The 24329-nt window shown below is 41.6% G+C and overlaps 1 protein-coding gene across 2 annotated transcripts in view; it reads right to left on the bottom strand.

Annotated features, from left to right (window-relative positions):
• Positions 1-730: 730 nt before the first annotated feature.
• The window catches only part of LOC311045885 (uncharacterized protein), a 37936-nt gene continuing 14337 nt past the window's right edge, over positions 731-24329 (bottom strand). Inside the window, exons 5-8 of one of the 2 annotated variants that reach the window (XM_084057950.1) lie at positions 9350-9625; positions 7848-7952; positions 7065-7117; positions 731-4260 (exon numbers count right to left, since the gene is read on the bottom strand). In XM_084057950.1, the coding sequence (XP_083914076.1) occupies positions 4075-4260; positions 7065-7117; positions 7848-7952; positions 9350-9625 (620 nt within the window). In that variant the 3' untranslated portion in view covers positions 731-4074. The remainder of the gene's footprint in view (positions 4261-7064; positions 7118-7847; positions 7953-9349; positions 9626-24329) is intronic. The other variant, XM_084057951.1, reaches the window with a different exon arrangement.

Genomic DNA, 24329 nt, shown 5'->3' with positions numbered 1-24329 from the left:
TACAAACTGTTATTATTGTCTTGAGAATTATATTAGTTGTTGTATTAATAGTGGTGGTGTTAAAAAAAAAACAAGTAAGTATTCTATTGGTTCGACTACGTCTCCCTTTCCGAGCTACAGTATAGGCCTACAACCATTTGTTAAATGCTTGACATAGACTTTTCATATACTTTAATGTTTTTATGTATTTACTTAATGTGGCTTCACAGAAACACATGTGTATTGCATAACTGTGTTTATTCATTGTTTTAAATAAAAATGTGTTATACGCAGAAACAGCCTCGTCTTTGAGTCAAAGTAGACTCCGTTGTGATTAGATTACTGTGGTTTTAGAAGAAACACTACACAGAAAATGAGAGTACCAATTTGTTTTGCAAGAAAACTTTAAACTTGATCTTGGATTAGGATTAATTATACTTGCCATTTCAATAAAGAACCCCCCTTTAAAGCACCCCACAAACTCTCCTTGATATCAAACAACATGACGTTAAGAAATGACATTTCAAACAAAACACCAGAAAATAGTCAAGTTTGAAAGTGTCTGGAGCTGCCTTAAAATCAGTTATTACTGACTTGGTTATTATGTCTCTGGCATGTACAACAGAATGCTGTTACGACCTGGCCTAGGGGTCACCTAGGCCGGGTGCAACAGTGCAACATAAAAAGTGCAACATAAAATATGGACCTCATTCCCCGTCCGCAAACAGCCAGGCCACACAGGTTTTCCCAAGAAACAAGGATTTATTTTGTAATTCAGATAAAGCATGTACACATTATCTCAGGGTGTGACCATCAAGCCTTAAATACAAAACTAAGCCTATTCTTACCTAACAAAAGGAAACCAAAAATACAAATATCTAACCTAATGTAAACTGACAAAAACAGAACAAACTAATAAAAGCTGTTGTTCCACCTAATTACACTCATGTAACACTAATGACATTAGATTTCTCATTCTGGAGCAGTCCTACAACATAAAGTTCATGAATATGATGATGCGTCCATTAATTTATTTTGCACATACTGTACGAACATAGGCATGGCAAGAAATCCTTATTTGTGGATTTCATACGTTGAGGCAATCCAAAGTGCTTCACAGAGTAATAAAAATACAGCAATGGTGAAATGTAAATAAGTGTAAAACAAACACACTTTTAAATGCACAAAAACATAATAATAATAACCACAACAATAACAACGGATGTGTTATCATTATAAACAATTAAAATTAAGACTATTTCAAATGTAAGCTGAAATATGTTTTTGCCATTAGAGCAGGCAATGAAATAATTAAATGTTTTTAGCTTTGACTTAAAAGTGAGTCTGGGCTAGGGTTAGGGTCAGTATCTAATATCATCTGGGAGGTTATTCTGTGTTGCTAATAAAATGCTGCTTCACCTTGTTTTATTCAAACTCTTGGGATACCAGTAGGCCAGCATCAGATGTCCTAAGCGTCCTACAGGATGTATAAGCCACAAGCATGACAGAGATGTATTTGAGCCCATTTGAGCAAGTATAACGGACTTATGCCTGATTTGTGCTATGTCGTACACCGGTTTCACATGCCAAACATAGCCGAACTACAAGGCCACACCATAGCGCGGATTGTGGGCTTGTAGATCATCTATGTGGGGTGCATGACACTGTCGTGCGCCGAGGTTCAAAGTGAACTGATTAATGTAACAGAGTAACCCTGCCCGACGTCAAAGGGAGTGAAGGTATCCATCTATCTGTGAAATAAATAAGCTGGTATTTCAATGTATAACTATTTACAAATTACCAATATTTGTACAAAATCCTGAGTTAAAAGTGTATACATGCTTTCTCAGCCCTGGACTAATAAAAGTCAATTTTCTTGTTTGAAGATGGGGAGTCAGGGGGAGTTAAGAATTTTGAATCTATTCAAAAGATACTGGTTGTTACGACCCAGGCTAGCGGTCTCTGGGTGTAACATAATGGACTCCCTCCTTCCCAGTCCACAAACAGCCAAGCCAAACAGGTTTAAAATCCCAAGCATTAAGGATTTATTTCATAATTTAAAATAAGTCATAGCAAAGTGCACATTACCTCAGGGTGGAATCATAAAAAAGCTTGACTACAAAATAGAAGACAAACTGATGACACAAAAGCGATCACCCACAACTCCACACAAATATTTACCCATGAACATTATAACAACAGAATGCTGGTGTTTAGAGCATGGCTAGGCAAATTGTATAAGGACAGCCATTTTTATAGTCCCCAGCCTGGTCACAGGAGCCAATCACCAGCAGGCTCCACCTAGTAATCAGCCAGACACTCAGCCACCACTCATTCACCATTCACACCAGATGGTACTCAATCAGTCACTCACACACACGTGCACACACACACACACACACACACACACACACACACACACACACACACACACACACACACACACACACACACGGAATATACATTTGACCCTAGGGTCATAACACTGGTATCTAAAAACCATATGGCCAGGAAAGAGGCAGAGGAGAAGACGATGAAATCATCTGATACAGTGTAGGCGGGGCATCAAGGCCACTGTGGGCCTCAGGGCATAGACCTATACTTTGTTAGCGGTGCCAGCCGCTCTACATTTGACCGTGTGTGTGTGTCCGTCCGTCCGTCCGTCCGTCCGTAGGTTTGAGCACGGCAAAGAAGCAACACATGCGCCACTTCAACACAAACACACACACACACACACACACACACACACACACAAGCCAACACTGCACACGTGCGCACACGAACACACGCACACACACACACACACTTGACCGTGTGTCCGTCCGTCCGTCCGTCCGTCCGTATGTCTAAGGGGTGCATTTCGCCTTTCCGACATGTTGCCTTTCCGACGTTGACGAACCCTATACCTAACCCTAACCCTAACCCTAACCGCACGCGGAAGCCACTAGTCGGAGTGGCGAGATGTCGGAATGGAAGGAGAACCCCATGTCTAAGCACGGCAAAGAAGCAACACATGCGCCACTTCAACACAAACACACACACACACACACACACACACACACACACACACACACACACACACACACACACACACACACACACACACACACACACACACACACACACACAAGCCAACACTGCACACGTGCGCACACGAACACACGCACACACGCACACACACACACACTTGACCGTGTGTCCGTCTGTCCGTCCGTCCGTATGTCTGAGCACGGCAAAGAAGCAACACATGCGCCACTTCAACACACACACACACACACACACACGCACACAAGTCGGCACTGCACACACGTAAATATTTAAAAGTAAATACCTTGAGTAAAAATACTTCAGAGTACTTAAATTGAGTAAAAATACTTTATAGTTAAAAAAAAACTTTAAAGTCAATAAAGTGATTAAAAATACTTTCAAGTAAATACATTGAGTAACAATACTTAAGAGTACTTACATTGAGTAAAAATACTCAGTAGTACTTCAAATGAGTAAATAATACTACTACAAATACTCTTTTAGTACCGCCTCAATACCAGTTTGAATGCCAGCGCCCACACATCAAATTGATTTGTACCAACTGAATGACAGCACACACTCATCAAACAGAGTAGGCACCGCTTACTCACACTGGGTGTGATTTTTTAAGGGCATATAAGGCCAAACTGAGGGGGCATTTTGGCCATGGCTTTCCAGGGCCTCTTTGAAATTCTTGAAATTCCTGCCCTGTTGCAGACACAAACAACACACTGCACAGAATGTAAATATACATACACACATAGAGATACAAACAAAGCCAAAGTGCAGTAACTACGAAAGAAAAAATAGCTGATAAATGGGTTTAAAAGTGCTTCAACTGGTCAGCCAATCGAGTTATCGGAATATAAGTGATATTACGCTAATTGTATATCTGAGGTAATTGTTTATCCCCCCCCAAAATCACGAAGGCTAATTTGACCTTTGGGATACACAAATAAGTTGGTATGTCCAAAAACGTAGTTACTGCACTTTGTAAATAAATGTACACACACTGCACAGTAAACACATACTGCACATACATGTACATGGATCTCTTGTCATATCTCGTCAATTAGTTGACTGTTCAGTCTTTTTAACCTGAGAATACAGGGTCTCAGGGGTCGTGGCCGTGGTGTTTCTGGTCTCAGTGGTGGCCGTAGGAGCAGGGCCGGTGTGATGCTGGACCATACTGTAGACGGTCTCAGGGTGCTGAGCATTAGCACTGTCTGCATTAGTCATCGCTGGATCACTGGTCTGAAACCAGAGCAAAACACGGTTTTATTTTCTTTTTTATCTACAGTATAAAGTTTATGATCATTTATTTATTACAGCGTCATAACTAACCTGTGCATTAAAGGGATATTTCACTTTCAAACATGTTTGGGGTCATTTTAACGTCTAATCGTTGGCTTTTGTGAACACCCAGACAGTTTTTAAGTTTCTTGATTCAGTATTTGCATATTACATTACATTACAGTCATTTAGCCGACGCTTTTATTCAAAGCGACTTACAATAAGTGCATTCAACATAGGTAGGCAAGGAAACAACTAATCACCAGAAGTTTTAAGCGCATTCTCTTCTAAAACAAGCAACTAAGAGTATACCTACAGTACAGTGTACTGTAGGTACAGTGTAGCGCTAAGCTAAAAGTGCAATACATCAGCCACCTACTTTCTTAAACAGATGAGACAAATAGGAACATCAAATGAGCAAGAGCTAAAACAAATAAATGTTTTGAATAAACAAGATCCAATAAGACAAGAGCTCGTACAACTAATTGACAACAAGTAGGCAAGGCAAAGAGGAAGGGTAGTGTTTCCTGAAGAGGTGGGTTTTCAGCATGCGGCAAAAGATGGGCAGTGACTCTGCAGTCCTGACATCAGTGGGGAGTTCATTTCACCCCTGTGGGGCCTAAAGATCGACCAGAAGGACCACTGAGCGACGAGGCAACCAGTCGCTCCGAGGCGGCAAACCGAAGTGGTCAGGCAGGGGTGTAAGCCTTGACCATAACCTGGAGGTAACAAGGAGCTGTTCCTTTCACTGCCCTATAGGCTAGCACCAGGGTCTTAAACTGGATGCGAGCCGCTACGGGGAGCCAGTGTAGAGAACGGAGAAGGATAGTTGTGTGGGAGAACTTGGGGGGTTGAACACCAGACGAGCTGCAGCTTTCTGAACAAGCTCTAGAGGTCTGATGGCAGACGCCGGGGCACCAGCAAGGAAGGAGTTGCAGTAGTCCAGGCAGGAGATGACAAGAGCCTGGATGAGCACCTGCGCTGCCTTCTCAGTGAGGAAGGGGCGAATCCTCTTGATGTTGTAGAGGAGGAATCTGCAGGACTGTGTCACCGATGCGATGTTTGCCGAGCGACAGTTGGTCGTCCATTGTCACACCCAGATTCCTCACAGTCCGAGTTGACGTCACCACAGCATTATCAATGGTGATGGCCAGGCAGGGGCGTAACTACCGTCACGCAGACAACGCGGTTGCGTTGGGGCCCATGACGTTAGGGGCACTTCCCCACCCAGAAAAATAAAATAAAATTAAGATATAAAAAAAATATTTATGAATTAGAAAATAAACCTGGGTGTGCCCCTTAACATTGTTACAAAACCGTTGTTTATGTACCCGAAATCTGTCACAAACCCGCGAAAAAAGTATCAGAAACCACTAAATAACCGCAAAATTTTCGCACGCGTGTGCATGCGCGTTCATGAGGGCCCGCTGTGACCACCTCGCGTCGGGGCACGCTGTTGCCTCGTTACGCGACTGTGGCCAGGTCTAGGTGCGGACAGCCCTTCCCCGGGAGGAACATCAGCTTTGGTCAACCTGGTTGTTTTTAAACGTGCTTTATAAATAAAATTGACTTGATATACATTTTGAATATTCATCTTAACAGACACGCCCCCTTCCCATACAAACCCATTGTAACTTCATTTCACTCCATTTTAACCATATTAGATTCATTGAAAACACATGTCCTTTTATTTGTTTTTAAAGCACTAAGTGTCTAGCACCACTCTACATCACTAAACTACTGGGCCCCCCGGACAGCACCCGGCCATTGAGATCCTCTGACTGGTTGAGGCAAAAAGGCAACTGAGTCCTTTTCCGTAGTTGGCCCAAAACTGTGGAACAGCCTTCCATCCACTGTTAGGTTCGCCCCCTCCCTGGACACTTTCAAATCGACAAATCCCGACTCAAAACACACCTCTTCTCCCTAGCTTTTGATCCACCCTAGATGTTCTCCATCCAGCCTGCATCCCCTATGCACCCCCCCCCCCCCCCCCCCATGCTCTTATCTTGTGGTCTGTCATTGTTTTAGCTTTTGCTGTTTTTGAAATGTTCTGCAATGCTGTTTATTTTTTATGTTGTTTTTATCATGCTGTACAGCACTTTGTACAACAAGTAGGCAAGGCAAAGAGGAAGGGTAGTGTTTCCTGTGAAGAGGTGGGTTTTCAGCATGCAGCAAAAGATGGGCAGTGACTCTACTGTCCTGACATCAGTGGGGAGTTCATTCCACCACTGTGGGGCCAGAAGATCGACCAGAAGGACCACTGAGCGACGAGACTTGACTTGACTTGATATTGTCCTTCTAATGCATGAGGAGACCGTGTTTTTTCAATTACTTTTTTCATTCATTTTTTTATATTTGTTTGGGAAAATGAAAAAATAATATAAAAGAAAAAAGTAATTGAAAAACATGGTCTCCTCAGGCATAGAAGGACAATATCAGTCACCAGAACCAAGAACGGGTGTTTTCAATGAATCTAACATGGCTAAAATTGAGTTTGAGGTTACAATGGGTTTGTATAGGAAGGGGGCGTGTCTGATCAAACGGATATCAAATATCTAAATACTGAATCAAGCAACTTAAAAACTGTCTGGGGTGTTAACAAAAGTCCAAGTAGACATTAAAATCAACCCAACCATGTTTGAAAGTGAAATATCCCTTTAACTTACTTGTTAATTTTCTGTACCATAAACTAATATTTTAAGCACTTAAAAATGTTTCCCAGTGCAACTTGCCAAGCTCAGAAAGTGGTAAAAATTGAGTCTTACCTTAACATCAGCATATGTTGTATCTGGCACGTTGTATTTGGCACCTATATTACCTTAAAAATCAGTGGTAGGCTAAAATCAATTCTTAATACCTGATATCTTTAATTCAACCGAATACACGGCGCTCACATTGAAAACAATTCAAAACATACCCTGCACTCAGGAAAAAAACGCCTGGGTGGACACAGCCTCTTAGTGTTTTCTTCTCTAAAGAGTCAACTCTACACTTTTATCAGCAGAAAACATAATATGGATAAATTCCAGTGTCAGACATAGCACTGAGACTCATCATTGAAGGTTTAGAGAGTGTTTAAGGGGACATGCCACCATGTTGGAGGAGTGTCAACTAAAGAAGTTATTGATGTTATTACTTGTTTCACCATCAAGAAATGATAGCGTTACAACCTTTACTTTGTTTTCCCAATAATCACTGGTGAAAAAAACTACAAACATTCTGTGACAAGTCTATGTTTGTCTCACAAGTCTCTAATGAAAACACCTTTCTCAACTAAATAAATCAATTGTTAAAACACCAGATTCCTTTGCATGGAGACGTCTAGGTGGGAACTGTTGTCCCTTGTGGCAGGACGGACCTCTCCAGGCAAAAGATTCCTGTGACGATTTGAGTTACTAGATTTACACCGTAATTACAAGATTATGGAGAAAAGGGAAATCTTCTAAACACTGGCATACACTCACCAAGACCTTAACCCTCATATAGGATTTGTTAATGATATCCTTTAATATTAAAATGGTAAAAGTACAGAACCGACTGGAACTTACATTTTCTGGCAGCAATGACAGCAGCTCCACATAAGGCAGCTATGACAGCTATGCACACCACCACAGATATGACAATAATATGTGACCTGTCATCGTTGCTAACACCTGTGAACAAAAGAAAGAAAAGTGTATAGATGTTGTATGCTAACTTCTTATTGTATGTGCCCATATACAGTATGTGTGTGTGTGTGTGTGTGTGTGTGTGTGTGTGTGTGTGTGTGTGTGTGTGTGTGTGTGTGTGTGTGTGTGTGTGTGTGTGTGTGTGTGTGTGCGTGCGTGCGTGCGTGCGTGCGTGCGTGCGTGCGTGCGTGCGTGCGTGCGTGCGTGCGTGCGTGCGTGCGCGCGTGCGTGCGTGTGTGTGTGTGCGCGAGTGTGTGTGCGAGTGTGTGTGCGAGTGTGTGTGTGTGTGTGTGTGTGTGTGTGTGTGTTTGTGAGCATGCGCAAGCGTGCATGTGTGCGCACATATTTCACAAATGTGATTTGAATGATAAAACTGGACATTTGGTAAGACAGTGGACTGGCTTACATAGGCACACTACTCGGGACATCATATTCCACAGTAAACAGGAGGGTGGTCTTTGGATGGACATTCTGTATTTTGCTACAAGGCTTAGCCATCTAGTAAATATGCTTTACAGTGATGATGAGCTTGCTAGAGCTTCTCTGTTCTTTGACCTACAGAGGCACATGTTTTCGCCCTGGATTCCTTGGATCATGGAACTCCATATAGGTTTCATCCAATTGTGCCAGAGATGTATTATATTCCATTCCGATTGGCTATGATTGACTTACAAAATGTGCAGGCCCGAGGTAGCAAATCTGTCCTGCCAGAGATTTGTGCCCAGAGGAGTGCACTTGTCTAGTTTTCTAGTTAAAATATTATTACAGTACTTTATTTCAACCATAACCTTCACTTCAAATCTTTTGCTGTTGTTTATGTCTAATTTCTCCAGTGAATATCCAATTATAAATTCAATTTCTGGTACTAATAATAATTACTTGTGAGAGTGCAAGGCTGTAAGGATGGCAATGTCAGGTGGTTCAAAGCACTTTGTTTGGAGTGGGTGTACACTGTAGCTTTAGACTCCTATGATCTTACACCCAGTGCAATTTGGTGCAGTGAAAAAACGCAGTACAAGTAGTTTGATGTACTATATATATAGGTGGGTTTGCAACGCACGCATACGGCTTACAATCAAAATCCATCCAAATTCAACACATCACTCACATTCAAAAATAGTTAATGATCTGGGCCAGATTATAGCCTATTGCATTGGTGGCACCAGCCAATTCGCTATGCTGGGAGACACTAAACATGTACGTTTTCGTGCTCGTTGTGGTAGTTTGCATTAGCTACAGACAGACAGACAGACAGACAGACAGACAGACAGGCCCGCACGCACGCACGCACGCGCACACACACACACACACACACACACGCAGTGTGCTTCACCCTGCCTTCAGCCTGGCGGAGATAAGACATGACATGAAACATGTTCTACCTGAATCCAGCTGACACAAAGGTGTTGTGTTTGTGTCATTGCTCCAGCTGACCAGGTTGCTATGGCTACAGATGACTGACTTGTCAGACATGTAGAGAGAGAGGAGACCAGTAGAGGTCTTGACCTCTGAACTTTCTCCTCCCTGCTTAGAGCAGTGTTGGGTGTTGTCACATGTAAAAGTGTTTGTGACAGAAGAGTCCTTGGTGCTGCAGGTCACTGTCAGGTTACAGGAATCAGGGCTGAAGGACACTGTCATATTTACTGGGGACACTGCATCTGGAGAAAGATATGAAGGGTTTCATTTTAAAAGACAGTAAAGTAATGTTGATCAATGTTAATATTTGATGGGGATTATACCCCAAGGGCCCCATTCTCGGTCAATTTGCCCGCCCCTAACTATCGTTAAATACGGAAAATGGAGCTGCGCGGCCCCAATATGTTATTCTAGCACCTGCTGGCACCTGCGCTACCCGTCCCCCATTATGCCGACGCCGTTAGTTGCGCGTGGAGGTGTGGCCGTGGGCGTTGTTGTTGCTATATCACCCACATTGCCATTCTGCAGACACACATGGGTACGGCTTTGGGGGGGGGGGGATAGTGCATTCTAAAAGCACCCGCCCGTTTCTGAAACCACCCGCCAAGTGCACACAGACACTGCAATGGCTTTGTGCGTTGGACCATGAGCCCTGTTGCCATGCAGCCTTGGCGATAAATAAGCAACCGCAGGTCTATGAAAACAAAAAGAAGCAACTATAAGGCCACATGAGCACTTCAAACTACTAACTAGAGCTTTCATATCCCCTAAATATTTTAGCCCGGCTCAACTAATAATTGACAAATTAGACCCAGCCCAGCCCGTCAGTCATTTTTCTAAAGAAGCTTAATTGCTGCATTAAATCTTGGTAATTCGTTAAGAACAGGAGTCATTCCACCCTATATAAGTGCTATATAAATAGATACACTGCCCCATAACCATTTTAAGAATGATATTCGGTTATTATAATATACTTTTAATTGAGATATTTTCTTTTTTTCCATATTGCTGTCATGTCTTAATAAAATCATGCTTTCAGCAAGCAAAATAAGCAGTACAAAACAGTTCGGATTACTTTGTTTGATGGGAAACAGGGAGTTTTTCGTTGCCACTGTCGCAAAAATTGCTTGTTCAGGGTGGGATTGTCGGGTCTCTTCTCTACATGTAAAGTGTCTTGAGACAACTTGTTGTGATAATAAAATTGAATTGAATTGAATTGACATCCAATGTTATCTCGTACTGCCCGCTGCCTGCTCTTGTCATTTGAGGAAATAATCCAATTTGTCTGAAGATCCATTCTATATGTCATGTTGGTTTAAACTTTAAAGAGTGCCGCGCAGTGAGAGAAAACAGCTGGCTGATTGATTGATTTGACCTACTTTTGCGCTTCTGCCCTGATGATTAATTATTTGGCAACAACTGTGTAAGAGTATAACTATTTTAAATGGCTTTCATATACTCTTGGAAAGCCGTTGCTTATTGGGACCACAATACGCTACAAATTAATTAATATATGAATTTATTTGGATTAAAAAAAAACGTCGACCCGGCCCAGCCGGTGCCGACGGGCCGGGTCGGGTCCGTTGGGTTTGGGCTAAAATCTTAAGCACTTACATTTTTTATAAGATGATCGGATCATCTAGTGTGATTTTCATTTTGGCTGCTGTCTCGTTAAACCCATGCTGCGGGTGAATATTATTATATTATATATATTATATTATTATTATTATATTCCCCACGTAAACGCTACGTTCATGTTTACTGTTAAAGGTTCTCAATCTTTTCAGGCCATCGACCCCCCAAAATAACCATATTTGAACTGGGGACCCCCCCCCATTTTGTTTGACTCGGTTCCACAGACAAATATTGTGAAAATAGCCGATCTACAAGCTCTCAACGGTGGACGTGTTGAGAGCTTGTAGATCTGCTATTTTCAAATATTTTAGTACTTTTACTTTTGATACTTTAAGTACATTTTGATGCCAATACTTTTGTACTTTTACTCAAGTAAATTTTGAATTCTGGACTTTTACTTGTAACAGAGTATTTCTATATTGCAGTATCGGTACTTTTACTTAAGTAAAGAATTTGAGTTATTTTTCCACCACTGCATCCAACATACAGAGCACACTGCTATAGCACCGGTTAAAAAAAAAAGAAAAAAGATGCACCGACATTCCAGGCTAAATCAATGCATTTTGTCATCGCATCGCACACTGCTCTACACACTCACACAGACACAAGCACGCAGAGATTTAGCTATTTTATGGATAGATTTAGGCTATTAGATGTCATTAATTTACCGCAATATTTCACCCGCGGTATATCCGATATTAATTAATAATTATATTTGATTCACCCGAACCCACCCAAACCGCGGTTCGCAGCAATGTGTCTGGGTTTGAGAGGCTATGATTGATGTAAACTTAAAGTGTAGCTCTGTTCGGGATTACTGAACAAAGGTGGATGATGAAAGATAACGGGGACAATATGGATGTATAAGTTAACTTTAACTGCGTCACTTCAGAGGAAACTATGGAGCAACTTCACACCCCTGTTTACACACCCCTGGAATCCATTAGAATGGTGGAAATAGAACAATAACAGCCAAAGTGAGTACAGACCTCACCTTTCCTAAAACTGTCCCATTTATTATACCCATGTGCTACTGTATGTCAGTGTATCACCGCCCAGCCCTGTGGTCGACCAGCTGGAGGTCCATGGGTGCCTGTAGGAGCGTTGTGGCAACATGATGTAATTAATTATTTGGGAGCAGCCGGTGTGTACCAATAGTATAAATATTTTAAATGGCTTTAAGTTTCATAATACTATTCCGGATCTGACTAATATGACACGCTTATTGTTAACACAATAGGCTAGAAATTAATATAAAAATGTATTTGGATAAATAAAATAAAAAAGAAGGAAAACAAGCCCAATGTGGCTTATAATAATCAGACCAGGCAACAGTGCAGAGGGGGAGAAAGGCTAGAGCATATATTGGATCGGGGATGACGGCTAGCGCAGTCTTCTCTTAAAGGCAATGGCTTCTGGCACGGTGATTGGTTTTATCATTGTAACGCCCAAACCACACCTATGCATAATGTAACGGGTAGCGCAGGTGTTTTGCGGGGGGGGGGGGAGTACCACAGAATACCAAATTTTGCGGGGCAACGCCTCTTGCCTAGTCCGCAATCCGTAACTAGCGGTTTGTTCAAAGTTCACTGAGAATAGGGGCCCAAGTGCCCACTCCTTAGCCACTGCCGCCCCAGCAAATAGCATAGCAATTGATTGACGCGCCTACATCAGGAACTTCACTAACTGTTCACTAACTTCACTGTAACTTCACTACATAGTTGTTGGCCAAGTGTGCCTGTGCACCTTCAAACCAGAAGCCTAAAAGCCCTGACAGATAGAGAGCATCACTGATGCCTTGTGATAAATGTCTGAAAACAAATGGATAGAGATAGTTCAGATGCTAGGAAAACATGGCTTTTCACTCAGAGCGGTCAGTGTAAAATAGCTTAGGGGAGGGGGGGTGGTCCGGCCCCCTTCCCCTTGGGTTTATGACAATGTGGCCCCCTGAACAATTTCATTGAATAGCCCTGGTGTAAAGCAATGCTCAGAATTTTCAAACATCAATGTTCTGAGCACTCTGTGTATCGGAACGATCAGAGAGCACCCAGGTACACTCCTGCGTGTTTACTCCAGCGTGTAATGGGGTGGCACCTCGGGTGACCCCCTGGACACACCACTGGCTAAATGTTATGTCAAAATGAGTAATACATTTTATATTTAATATATATATATATATTATGCGCTTATTTGTAATATGTACATATTTATTACTTTCAACATGGTTTGCATCTTAAAATGTTGATATGGAATGTTTTTTGGGCCCAGAAACATCACTGCATCTGTGTCAGCCCTTTTGTTGGGTGGTCCATTACAGCAGAACAGACACGTGGGATTGTGGGATACACTATCTAGTGTGTTCCAAACACGTTAGCAGTTTTGCTGACCCATTCCTTACATAGTGAATATGAGCGATTTGTAACAGGGTGGTTCTGCTGCGAGTGGAAAGATATGGGGTCACCAAAATGAGTTGGGTTCATTCTCCAGGGAGCATGAAGGTGCACAGTAGGCCTACATGGTAATCCTTCCATACAGATACTTTGTTTTGAACCAACTGGTGCAAAGATAAAAAACAGCAGTCATTGACCTTCTTGGCAGGGAAACATTAAGGAACAGAGAACATTAAAACATGACAAATGAATCAACGTATTACATATGAAAGTAAAGAGAAGAGAAATGTGTCCATTTTGTAGATTACATTAAGAAACCTACCTTCAACTGTCACATTGTACTTTGCAATAGGTACGTGATCATCTTTAGACAAGACTGCTTGGTAAAGTCCAATGTCAGATTTTGTCAGATTTTTCAATAACAAAGAATAATCTTTCTTAGATGTAACCCTTCCTCTGTAAGTTGGATGGGTGAATTCAGTGTTTCCTCTGAAAGTGTATTCTAGTATATCAGTTTTGTTGTATTTCCACGTAAGTCTGCGAGCGTCTTGTATCAGGTCAGGTGTCGGGATGAGGAGATGTACATCCTTTCCCATCAGAACATGCTCTTGTTTCACATCACTGGAGGCCACTGGAAATTAATTATTAGGAAGCATTATAAACATTATATTGCAAATCTAATGTTATACTGAAAGTGTAAAACACATATAAATATTCTGGAAACCAGTTGCAAAAACATTTGGTGTAGACTATGAGCTCTTTTTTGAGGTCAAATCAAACTTAATTAAAAAAGCACATTTAAAACAACAGAAGCTGACCAAAGTGCTGTACAAGGTTGAGACAAACAAAGCATCAACAAGTGCCCATCGGCGCACAGACAAATATGTACATTGTTAAAACACATTAGAGGATCAAGTGCAATTAAAAGCCAAAGGGAATAGGTGGGTTTTAAGTAGGGATCTGAAAACCTCAATGGACTGGGTAGATCGGATGGGGGGAGGCAGGTTGTTCCAGAGAGTGGGGGGCACCCCTGGTCTTTTTACTAGTCTTTGGAACGACCAGTAACGACTGATTGGCAGACCTCAGAGCCCTGGCTGGGGTGTATGGTTCTAGGGCCCCTATTCTGTGGCACCTCCGCCAGCCGCAACCCTACCCTAAACCTGTTAAATACGGAAAATGGAGCTGCGCTGCCCCAATATGTTATTCTAGCACCCGCTCTACCCGTCACCCATTATGCCGACACCGTTATTTGCGCGTGGAGGCGTGCCCGTGGGCGTGTTGTTGCTATATCCCCCAAGTTGCCATTCTGCACACACACATATGTCCGGCTTTGGGAGGGGGGACAGTGGGTTCTAAAAGCACCCGCCAAGTGCACGCAGACACTGCAATGGCTTTGTGCGTTGGACCATGAGCCGTGTTGCCAGCCTTGGCGAGAAATAAGCAACCACAGGTCTATGAAAACAAAAAGAAGCGACTATAAGGCCACATGAGCACTTCAAACTAGCTTTCATAGCCCCTAAATATTTCAGCCTGGCTCGACTAATAATTGACAAATTAGGGCCAGACCAGCCCGTCAGTCATTTTTCTAAAGAAGGCTTTTTTCTCATTAAATCTTGGTAATTTGTTAAGAACAGGAGTCATTCTACCCTATTCCAACAGTCTATATTTTATTTAAAAAACAGCATGGAGCAAATAGGCTATATAAATATATACACTGCCCCTATAACCATTTAAAAAAATATATTGGGTTATTCTATGAAATATATTTTAAATTGAGATATTTTCATTTTTTCCATATTGCTGTCATGTCTTAAAATCATGCTTTTAACAAGCAAAATAAGCAGTACAAAATATGGTTAAGTAAGATAAGTTTGGATTACTTTGTTTGATGGGAAAGAGTTGCATGGAGAAATCACATCCAATGTTGCCTGTACTGGCCGCTGCCTGTGCTCTTCTCATTTGAAGAAATAATCCAATTTGTCTGAAGATCCATTCTATAAGATCCATTTATGTTGGTTTAAACTTTAAAGAGGGCTGCGCAGTGACAGAAAACAGCAGGCTGATTGATTGATTTGACCTACTTTTGCACTGCTGTGATTAATTAGCCCCCTACAGCTGTGTAAGAATTGTATTAAATATTTTAAATGGCTTTCATATACGCTTGGGGATCTTACTAATATGACAAGTTGCTTATTGTGAACACAATACGCTACAAATTAATTAATAATATGAATTTATTTCGATTAAAAAAAAGACCCAAAGCCCGACACATTTGGACCCGGTCAGCCGGTGCAGACGGGCCAGGTCGGGTCCCGTTGGGTTTGGGCTAAAATCTTAAGCACTTACATTTTTTTTAAAGATGATCGATCATCTGTGATTTACATTTTGGCTGCTGTCTCGTTAAACCCAGCTGCGGTGAATATATATTATATATATTATATTATTATTATATTCCCCACGTAAATCTTTTCAGGCCATCGCCTCCCCCAAAATAACCATATTTGAACTGGGGACCCCCCCATTTTGTTTGACTCGGTTCCACAGATAAATATTGTGAAAATAGCAGATCTACAAGCTCACCAGGCGTTGGGAGCTCCATTGTGGTCTCGACCCACAGGTTGAGAACCACTGCATTAAAAGCTCCAAGCAAGTTACATGTCTAGTATGTTGTTGACCACGTAATGTAATGTTTTTGGTTTAGTGCTCCTCCGTGGCGCGCGCACGCCTCATGCGCTGCTCGATCGCGCCTCATTTATGCTGCCCAAAATAACAGATCTGTAAACTGTCGACACGACATGACGCAGCGCGTTGATAGCTTGTATGTCTGTTATTTTGGGTAGGTAGGCGACGCACAAACGCATCGCAGCATGTGTCTGGGTTTGAGAGGCTATGAGATTGATGTAAACTTAAAGTGTAGCTCTGTTCGGGATTATTGAACAAAGGTGGATGATGAAAGATAACGGGACAATATGGATGTAGCCTAAGTTAACTTCGTCACTTCAGAGGAAACTATGGAGCTACTTTAGAGATGTTTACACACCCCTGGAATCCATTAGAATGGTGGAAATATAACAATAACAGTCAACGTGAGTACATATAGACCTTTCCTAAAACTGGCCAATTTATTAGAGCCATATGCTACTGTATGTCTGTGTACCACCGCCCAGCCCTGTGGTCAACCAGCTGGAGGGCTGCCTGTAGGAGCGTTGTCGCAACATGATGTAATGAATTATTTGGGAGCAGCCGGTGTGTACCAATAGTATAAATATTTTAAATGGCTTTCATATACTATTCCGGATCTGTCTATATGACAAGTTATTGTGAACACAATAGGCTACAAAATAATATAAAAATGTATTTGGATAAAATAAAATAAAAGAAGGAAAGCCAGCCCAATGTGGCTTATAATAATCAGACCAGGCAACAGTGCAGACAGGGAGATAGGAGAGCATATATTGGATCGGGGATGACGGCTAGCGCAGTCTTCTCTTAAAGGCAATGGCTTCTGGCACGGTGATTGGTTTGATTTGTGTAACGCCCAAACCACACCTATGCATAATGTAAGGGGTAGCGCAGGTGTTTGGTGGGTGAGGGGGGTAGGCCTACCAGAGAATACCAACATTTGCGGGGGAACGCCTCTTGCCTAGTCCTAAATCAGGAATTAGCTGTTTAAGCAAACTCGCGCCTGAATAGGGCCCTAGGAGCTCAGCGAGGTACAGCGGAGCTAGCCCGTTTAGAGATGTAAAAGCAAATAAAAGGACCGTAAAATCTATTCTAAAATTGACATGGAGCCAGTCAAGTGAGGCCAGGACAGTTTAAGAAACACATATTATTATTTCATTGCAAAGTAAAAAAGATTTTTTTTTTTTCTAATTTATTTTTTTTTCTGGGGGTCCCCGGACCCCCTGGGGGTCCGCGGACCCCTGTGGAACATGGCGGACCCCTTCGGCTGTTTTTTTAATATTATAGGGGGGTGTTGTGATTTATTTCATATAAATGTAATTTCAGTAGTAGTTAAAACAGTTAAAAAAGGAATGTATTAATTTACAGTTTAAGAAACATATTATTATTTCATTGCATATTGTGTGTATTTGTTCCAACCTTTATTGTGAAGGAACCACCGGAAGTGCTAAGCTATTCATTCCGTGTTACATAACACTCTGAGATGGTACATCCGGTAGATTTGTTGTTGTCGTTCGTGCTGAAAGCACGTTGATTGGGGGAGAGGGGCCACTACCATGATCCGAGGCTTCTGCTGGCGCAGTAGGCCGCGACTCCCGCGAGCTGCGTCCTACTCCATTACTCGCTAAACCGGAAGTCCTGCAATATTATTCTTCACAGTTTACCTCAAAGAAATTGGGTAGGCCATAATATTGTTTTGTTGTTGTTGCTGGCTGGGTTAGGATCATAGTGGAAGAATGTGTGTGTGTGGAGCGAGCGGGCGAAGTCCGCTGATTTCAATGGCCGCCGCTTCGTGGTGTTTCGGCTGGGGCCGTAGGCGTTCGGTGATGGGCGGGGGTTGCCGGGGTTGCCATGTCGAGGAGTTGTAAGCGTGAAGTGGCGTGTAATTGGTTAGGGAAAGTGCGTCCACGCATGCGCAATGCGCAGCGCAGCGTTTTTGCATGAAGCTGGTTGCTTGTTGCTCGCGCGCAATCTGGCAACACTGATGCAACTTACAAACGTCCACTTTGCCAACACTGAGGAAACGTACAAACAGACATTCTCGCGCATGACTGTAGAATGAAATTGTAGTATAGATAGTTAGAGTTAGAGTTAGAGTTATTTATGTAGATAGGCCTTAACTTTGACAAGAAGTCGGAGTTGGAAGAAGCTAGCTTTGACGACGTAACTGATGTTTTTGACCAATTTGAAGGCCCTGTCAAGGATTACACCAAGGTTTTTGGTGTTTTTTTTTTTTTTTTTTTAAGTGTCCGGGATATTTGGGGATGTGACGGTGTTGTCGTCGAATAATATAATCTCAGTTTTGTTTTGGTTGAGTGTCAGAAAGTTGTTGTCATGCGTGTGCAGATAATCTATAGTAGCCTATCACAGGAGCAGAGTCACACCGCCAAACTGAATGCAGTAGTATTGCAATAAATGGTTAATTCTGTGCTGAAGTGTCTAACTGAAGTGAGATTGTGAGATAAGGAACAGGAAAAGGTGTGGTTTCCATTTGAGTTGGTTTGCTGTTGACGTGTCAGAAGAGGCCCAAAATGCGGGTTACCAGGCTGGTTTGAGATATTAAAGTAGTGGAGGAGAAGGGGTGCAATACGTTAGTCCGACAGCGCATTCCTCCGACAGCGCATGCCTCCGACGTTTCCAATACTAAGCCTATACCAAACCCGAACCCTAACCCTAACCGCACGCGGATGCCACATAGTATCATGATTCGGTTTATTCAGCAATCATCAACAGCAACAGCATCATAGCAGAGAGCCAGGGAGCATAAGCTCCCCGCCTGCAGCCTGACGGCTCACCAGTACTAGTAGCAAGTCACATATCAGTCACCTTTATACAGTAAGTTCACATTTGAATACAGTTCTTGGGGTGTGGGTCACCCTGTGGGTGACAAGACACCCCTTCATGTCCTTTGAACATTTGGCAAATGCTGTGGGGGAGCTAGACCTGATGGCACCATCTTAAGAATAGAATGTAAATGCCACTCACACCTAGCAGAGCCCCTTGATTGTCTATGCAAGCACCTGGTTCACAACACTCATAATACTTTAGCAAGAGTACATTTCTTTAGTATTATTCTACGTTTCTACTTGCATACTGTTTCATAACTATAAGCCATACAGGCTAATACACGACACTGTGAAACAAATTATCTCTCTAAAGTGTTTCCATCTTGTAGATCATATTAAAAAACTTGACTTCCTCTTGACTCAGATTGTAAATACCATAATGTGTTTATTTCACTGCAGATAGTCTACATATTACATTTAAAATCATCCTTAACCCTTAATTTCAATTAATTCTTTCAATGGACTAAATTTAATTTTATTTGATGGCCTTCCTGCCCTAGCATTTGGCCTTTATTGTGCCCTGCTAACTGTATCTAATTAAATCTATAATGCGTATGAGTGAATTTTAGAAGGTTTTACCTTGATTTAAAGTTAGTAGAATACTCGCACACAAAAGGAACCTCATGGTGTGTAGTTCAGGAAAAGCTGTTGAATGAGAGCACTTCCTATTTGAAATCGTTTATGAAAAAGCTGCACACCTCCTACTGCAAATGATTATGCACACCCAGAATAGGCATGATGTTGTTCGAGTTAAGGATTTTCATAAAAGTTAAATGTACTAAAGTGCTTTTAGTATCATTAAAGAAAGCAGATAGATAGATAGATAGATAAACAACACAAGTTTATCCCACCCTAAAACAAAAGTGTCCATTACAATGTACGTAATGTGCAGTAGTTATAAAGTGCTCATTTTCACTGTTTAAACATACTGTGCATGCAGAAAACAAGGCTTACAGACTCTATCAGGAAATACATGGTAGCACCCATCATGGCCAGATATGACAATACAACAATGTTTTGTGTTTGATTATAGTATATGTGATGGTGACCAACCACCTTACTGAGTTCACAACAATAATAATTTGGATTACACTGTTAAAGTGCAAAGTGAGTAACTGTTGTAACCTCAATAAAAAGACAGTTTGTCAACGTCACCTTTGGGATCCAAAACGCTTAATTTCACAGGACACACAGATTCATATTTGATACCAGGTAAGGAGAGCAACACTTTTAACCCAGGAGAGACCTGACACAGAAACAGTTTCGAAAAAGGTAAGTATACATTTATTTAGATTGTCCCTTTACAGAGGCCTCTACGCCGTAAAAATGCAAAAACAAAGAAAATCCCTAACCTCCTATGGCGCCGCTAACTAACTAAAATGCAATATTAATTAAAATACCATATAGAAGTGCAAATACTAGTAATGTGCAAATGCTAGCAATGTGCAAACAATGGCAAAGTGCAAATACTGTCAAAGTGAAAATGCTGGGGGAGCCCAGGAGGCCAGACCGGGAAGCTCCGGACCACGTCTACTTCAATCGACACCACAAATTTGTAAGTACAAAGCAGGGTGCCAGTTGATCTGTTTCCAGACAGCTACTACTGTACACTACAGGCTATGTCTTGACAGGTGTTAAGGACAAGTGTTGCATAGGCCGATACTTACACCAGAGGCAGGGTATGAGCCCTGCCTATGCGTTGTTTGCGCGTGCAACACTGTAGACACCTCTCCATCACCGTCTCACTCCAGGCACCTCTCTGCTGCGTATATGAAGACTCGAATTATGCTGGCTGTTCATCACCGTTAGTTTCCCTCACGGGCACGCCACTGGATCCTCAAGGGTTTTTTTGTTCACGGAAGCGGTCACGCCCGAGCCCATTGTCTTCTGTCTCGGTATCTGTGGCGTGAGATCGCTTACCCCGTCTTTCATTCACGTCCTTCTCTGTCTGTGTTCTCTCCCATTCATTCGGGGAAAACGCCGACCCGCTCCGCTTGTACTGGCTCCCGATGACGTGTCCACGCTTGCAGAGATGGTGATTGACACGGCTGTCATAGTTCAGGTGTTTAGAGTGTGTGGAATGTTCTACCAGGGGTAGAATTATTGTACGTTAAACAAAACGTAATCAATCCAAGAAAAAATACAATACAAAGCATGCGGAAAATAGTACATTACTTTTCAAGGAAAATAAAATATAAATAATGCACAATACAAATAATTTAAACTAAATTAATAAATAATACCCCTCAGTCTTCGCTCTCACGTCTATGCCTTCATTTCCGCTAAAACTGCAACTAAGAGCCTCAACTGAGAGGACAGCTGTCAGCTGTGCAGGTCTATTTACAACTCACAGTTTTGTAAGCAAACCATGTTTTCACCTGTTGGTAGTCTGTCAGCATCATATGGATCCGTCCACCAACCAAACCTCTGTCTATTTGTGTTCTCTTGTTGTGTATAAAGGGAACCAATGTCTCATAAGGCTACATTGCATGTCTCCAAGAGCTCTTGACTTTTGTTATTAACACATTAATTCATTCCACTCTACCCTTGTGGGAATTACTTTTTATACTTATACTTAAAAAGAATTCCTGCCACTACAGATCTTGAAGTTTCTCATAAGTGCTTTAGGTGAGACATTACATTTAACTGTCTTGTTGTACCATACATATTAATCTCAATATTACATTTGCGCTCTTTGAGTGACAGAGAAAGAGTATGAGAAGATGACAGGCAGAAACAGAGAGGAAACTTGTCAAAGTATACCTATCTGAAATAGGAAATGCAACAATACCACGTGACGACAAGGGGGAAATTGTGGTTCTCCTCCTTAACGATGTTATGTGAACTGACTTTGAAATGCACACTATGAGAGAGTGTGTGTGTGTGTGTGTGTGTGTGTGTGTGTGTGTGTGTGTGTGTGTGTGTGTGTGTGTGTGTGTGTGTGTGTGTGTGTGTGTGTGTGTGTGTGTGTGTGTGTGTGTGTGTGTGTGTGTGTGTTTGGGTGTGGGTGTGTGGGTGTATACCTGGTCTAGTACATACTTTATATAGAAGTTACAAAAATGAATTATAATTATTTATTGATAATCCCTAAGCATTTTTACAGTTTAACCCATTTAAAAGCCTGTCAGCAGAACGTACTGCTGTACCAAGTCCACACTTTTGAGCGTGACTCGAATAATGTCCTATATTGAAAACCACAGTTCACACCCACATGTCTGATGCATGTGTCCATTTCCTTCTGCTGCTGTGTGTTATTAAAAGTGTTGCAGAGCGAGTGCTGACGGTGCCATGTCCTTATTCAGACAGCCCATTATTCCGACGTCCCGTAACCCCCAGGTTACACTGCATGCTACACAGGTTACAGGTTACACTGCATGCTACACTGGTTACAGGTTACACTGCATGATGTCACACAGGTTACAGGTTACACTGCATGCTACACAGGTTACAGGTTACACTGCATGATACACTGGTTACACTGCATGCTACACATGTTACACTGTTGTTGCAGTTCTAATGTTACATTATAAAGCACATTTGAATGGCCAGACAGACAAAAAAACACACACACACACACACACACACACACACACACACACACACACACACACACACACACACACACACACACACACACACACACACACACACAGCCAGATAACCACTTTTACTGCTATTCATCACCATTTACAGTATATCTAGTGTGAGATAATGATCTACTGGTCCACAAATTTCAACATAAAGTTGATGATGAAATTGACCACTTCTGTAACTGCTTACTTCTCTCTTAATTTATCTTTTTGTAATCAAATTCCTCCCATAAACGTAAAAAATATGAGATAGTTTAGCATACGCTGTGTGGAGTACAATACTGGTTTGTAAAACAGACCGTAAGGGGTCTTGCACTATAGATTATCAGGCTGGGGCCCTATAATTTGTAAATATTGTATTGTATTTATTTGTATTTATTTGATTGACAGATGAGCTTTCACTTCTTCTTATTATTATTATCATTTATCTAATTACAAATATGAGGGCCACTGTAATTAATATTCCCAGACTGACTTTTGTTTCCAGTCCACCCATGACATGAAGTTGGTGATAAAATGTACCACTTCTGTAAATTAGTCGTAATTAGTTGTTTATCTTTTGTCTTCCTGTGCAGTAGGCTACCATACTGTATGGTTTGCAAAACAGACCTACAATTTACAGTTTACAATTTAGGCAATCCAGAGCGATTTACAATAAGCAAGGTAAACACATACATCAAATGCATAGAGACAGTGTAGTGGCTCACTAATAGGATCATGGGTCAACCAAGAACCTAGCATCAGTCTAAACTCTAAACAATACGATATCAAAAAAATAATTATCTGTACATTGAAATACAAACTATAGACTTCATGGTCGTCAAGGCTTGGTCAAGTGCTACGGGCTAAAGTGGAGTCTGAAGAGGTGTCTTCAGATTACGGCGGAAAAATTGGGAGTGAGTCTGTAGTTCTAACTGCAATGGGGAGTTTGTTCCACAGTTTGGAACTCTGGGACGTATGGAGCGTTGTCCCAGATGTTTTAGGGAAGGCTCTGACACGTTCCCTGTTTCCCCACACACAGACATGCACACGCAATTGCACCAAATTAATTTGAGCTATGTTTACACTTTATAGATTAGATGCCTGTATTTGCTGGAAGTATATCAAATTGTCCTTTGGGGCGGCCGTAGCTTAGTGGGTAGAGAGGCAGTCTAGTAAGAACGTCAAATGGCACACATGAGTCAGTACTAAACGGTAATGATCAAGAAGATTGTGTAAAATAAATAATGTGCAGAGCGTAAAATAAATAATGTGCAGAGCGTAAAATAAATAATATGTAGAAAGTAAAATAAATAAGATGCAGAGAGTAAAATAAATAAGAATATGCAAAGATTTTGATAAAATAGAAGATACAGAGTGCCGATGTAAACAATATGCAAAGTGCAAATAAGTTAGAATATGCAAACTGCAATTTTCAACTGTTTAAACAGCCATTTGGAATTTCTTCAACAGGTCCCTTCCTTACTTCCTTCCTGTTCAATATTTTTTGGTGCACCCCTTATAGGATATAATATGGACCACTCAATGTATGTACCAAATTATACATTTTTATGATGTCCTTTTGTGCTTTATGTTAATAGCCAAAGTGGCCATTTTTTTTTCACTTTCCTGTGCATGAAACCGGTGTTGCGATTGGTTGAAAAAGACAACTTCTGGGGGAATTGGATACATCCCGCCTTACAGACACTCTCTGCATTAGGTCGTTACCAGGCTTTTCTCCAGGGAGATGAGAAAGGCAGTTCATGTCAATTTCCATATATTTTTTGCAAAGCTAGGGAGCCACTAGGGAGGGGCTAAAGAGCC

The sequence above is a fragment of the Gymnoscopelus microlampas genome (assembly GCF_963454915.1).
Source record: "Gymnoscopelus microlampas genome assembly, chromosome: 5".
Taxonomy (NCBI): Eukaryota; Metazoa; Chordata; class Actinopteri; order Myctophiformes; family Myctophidae; genus Gymnoscopelus; species Gymnoscopelus microlampas.
This window is presented reverse-complemented; position numbering and strand designations above follow the sequence as displayed.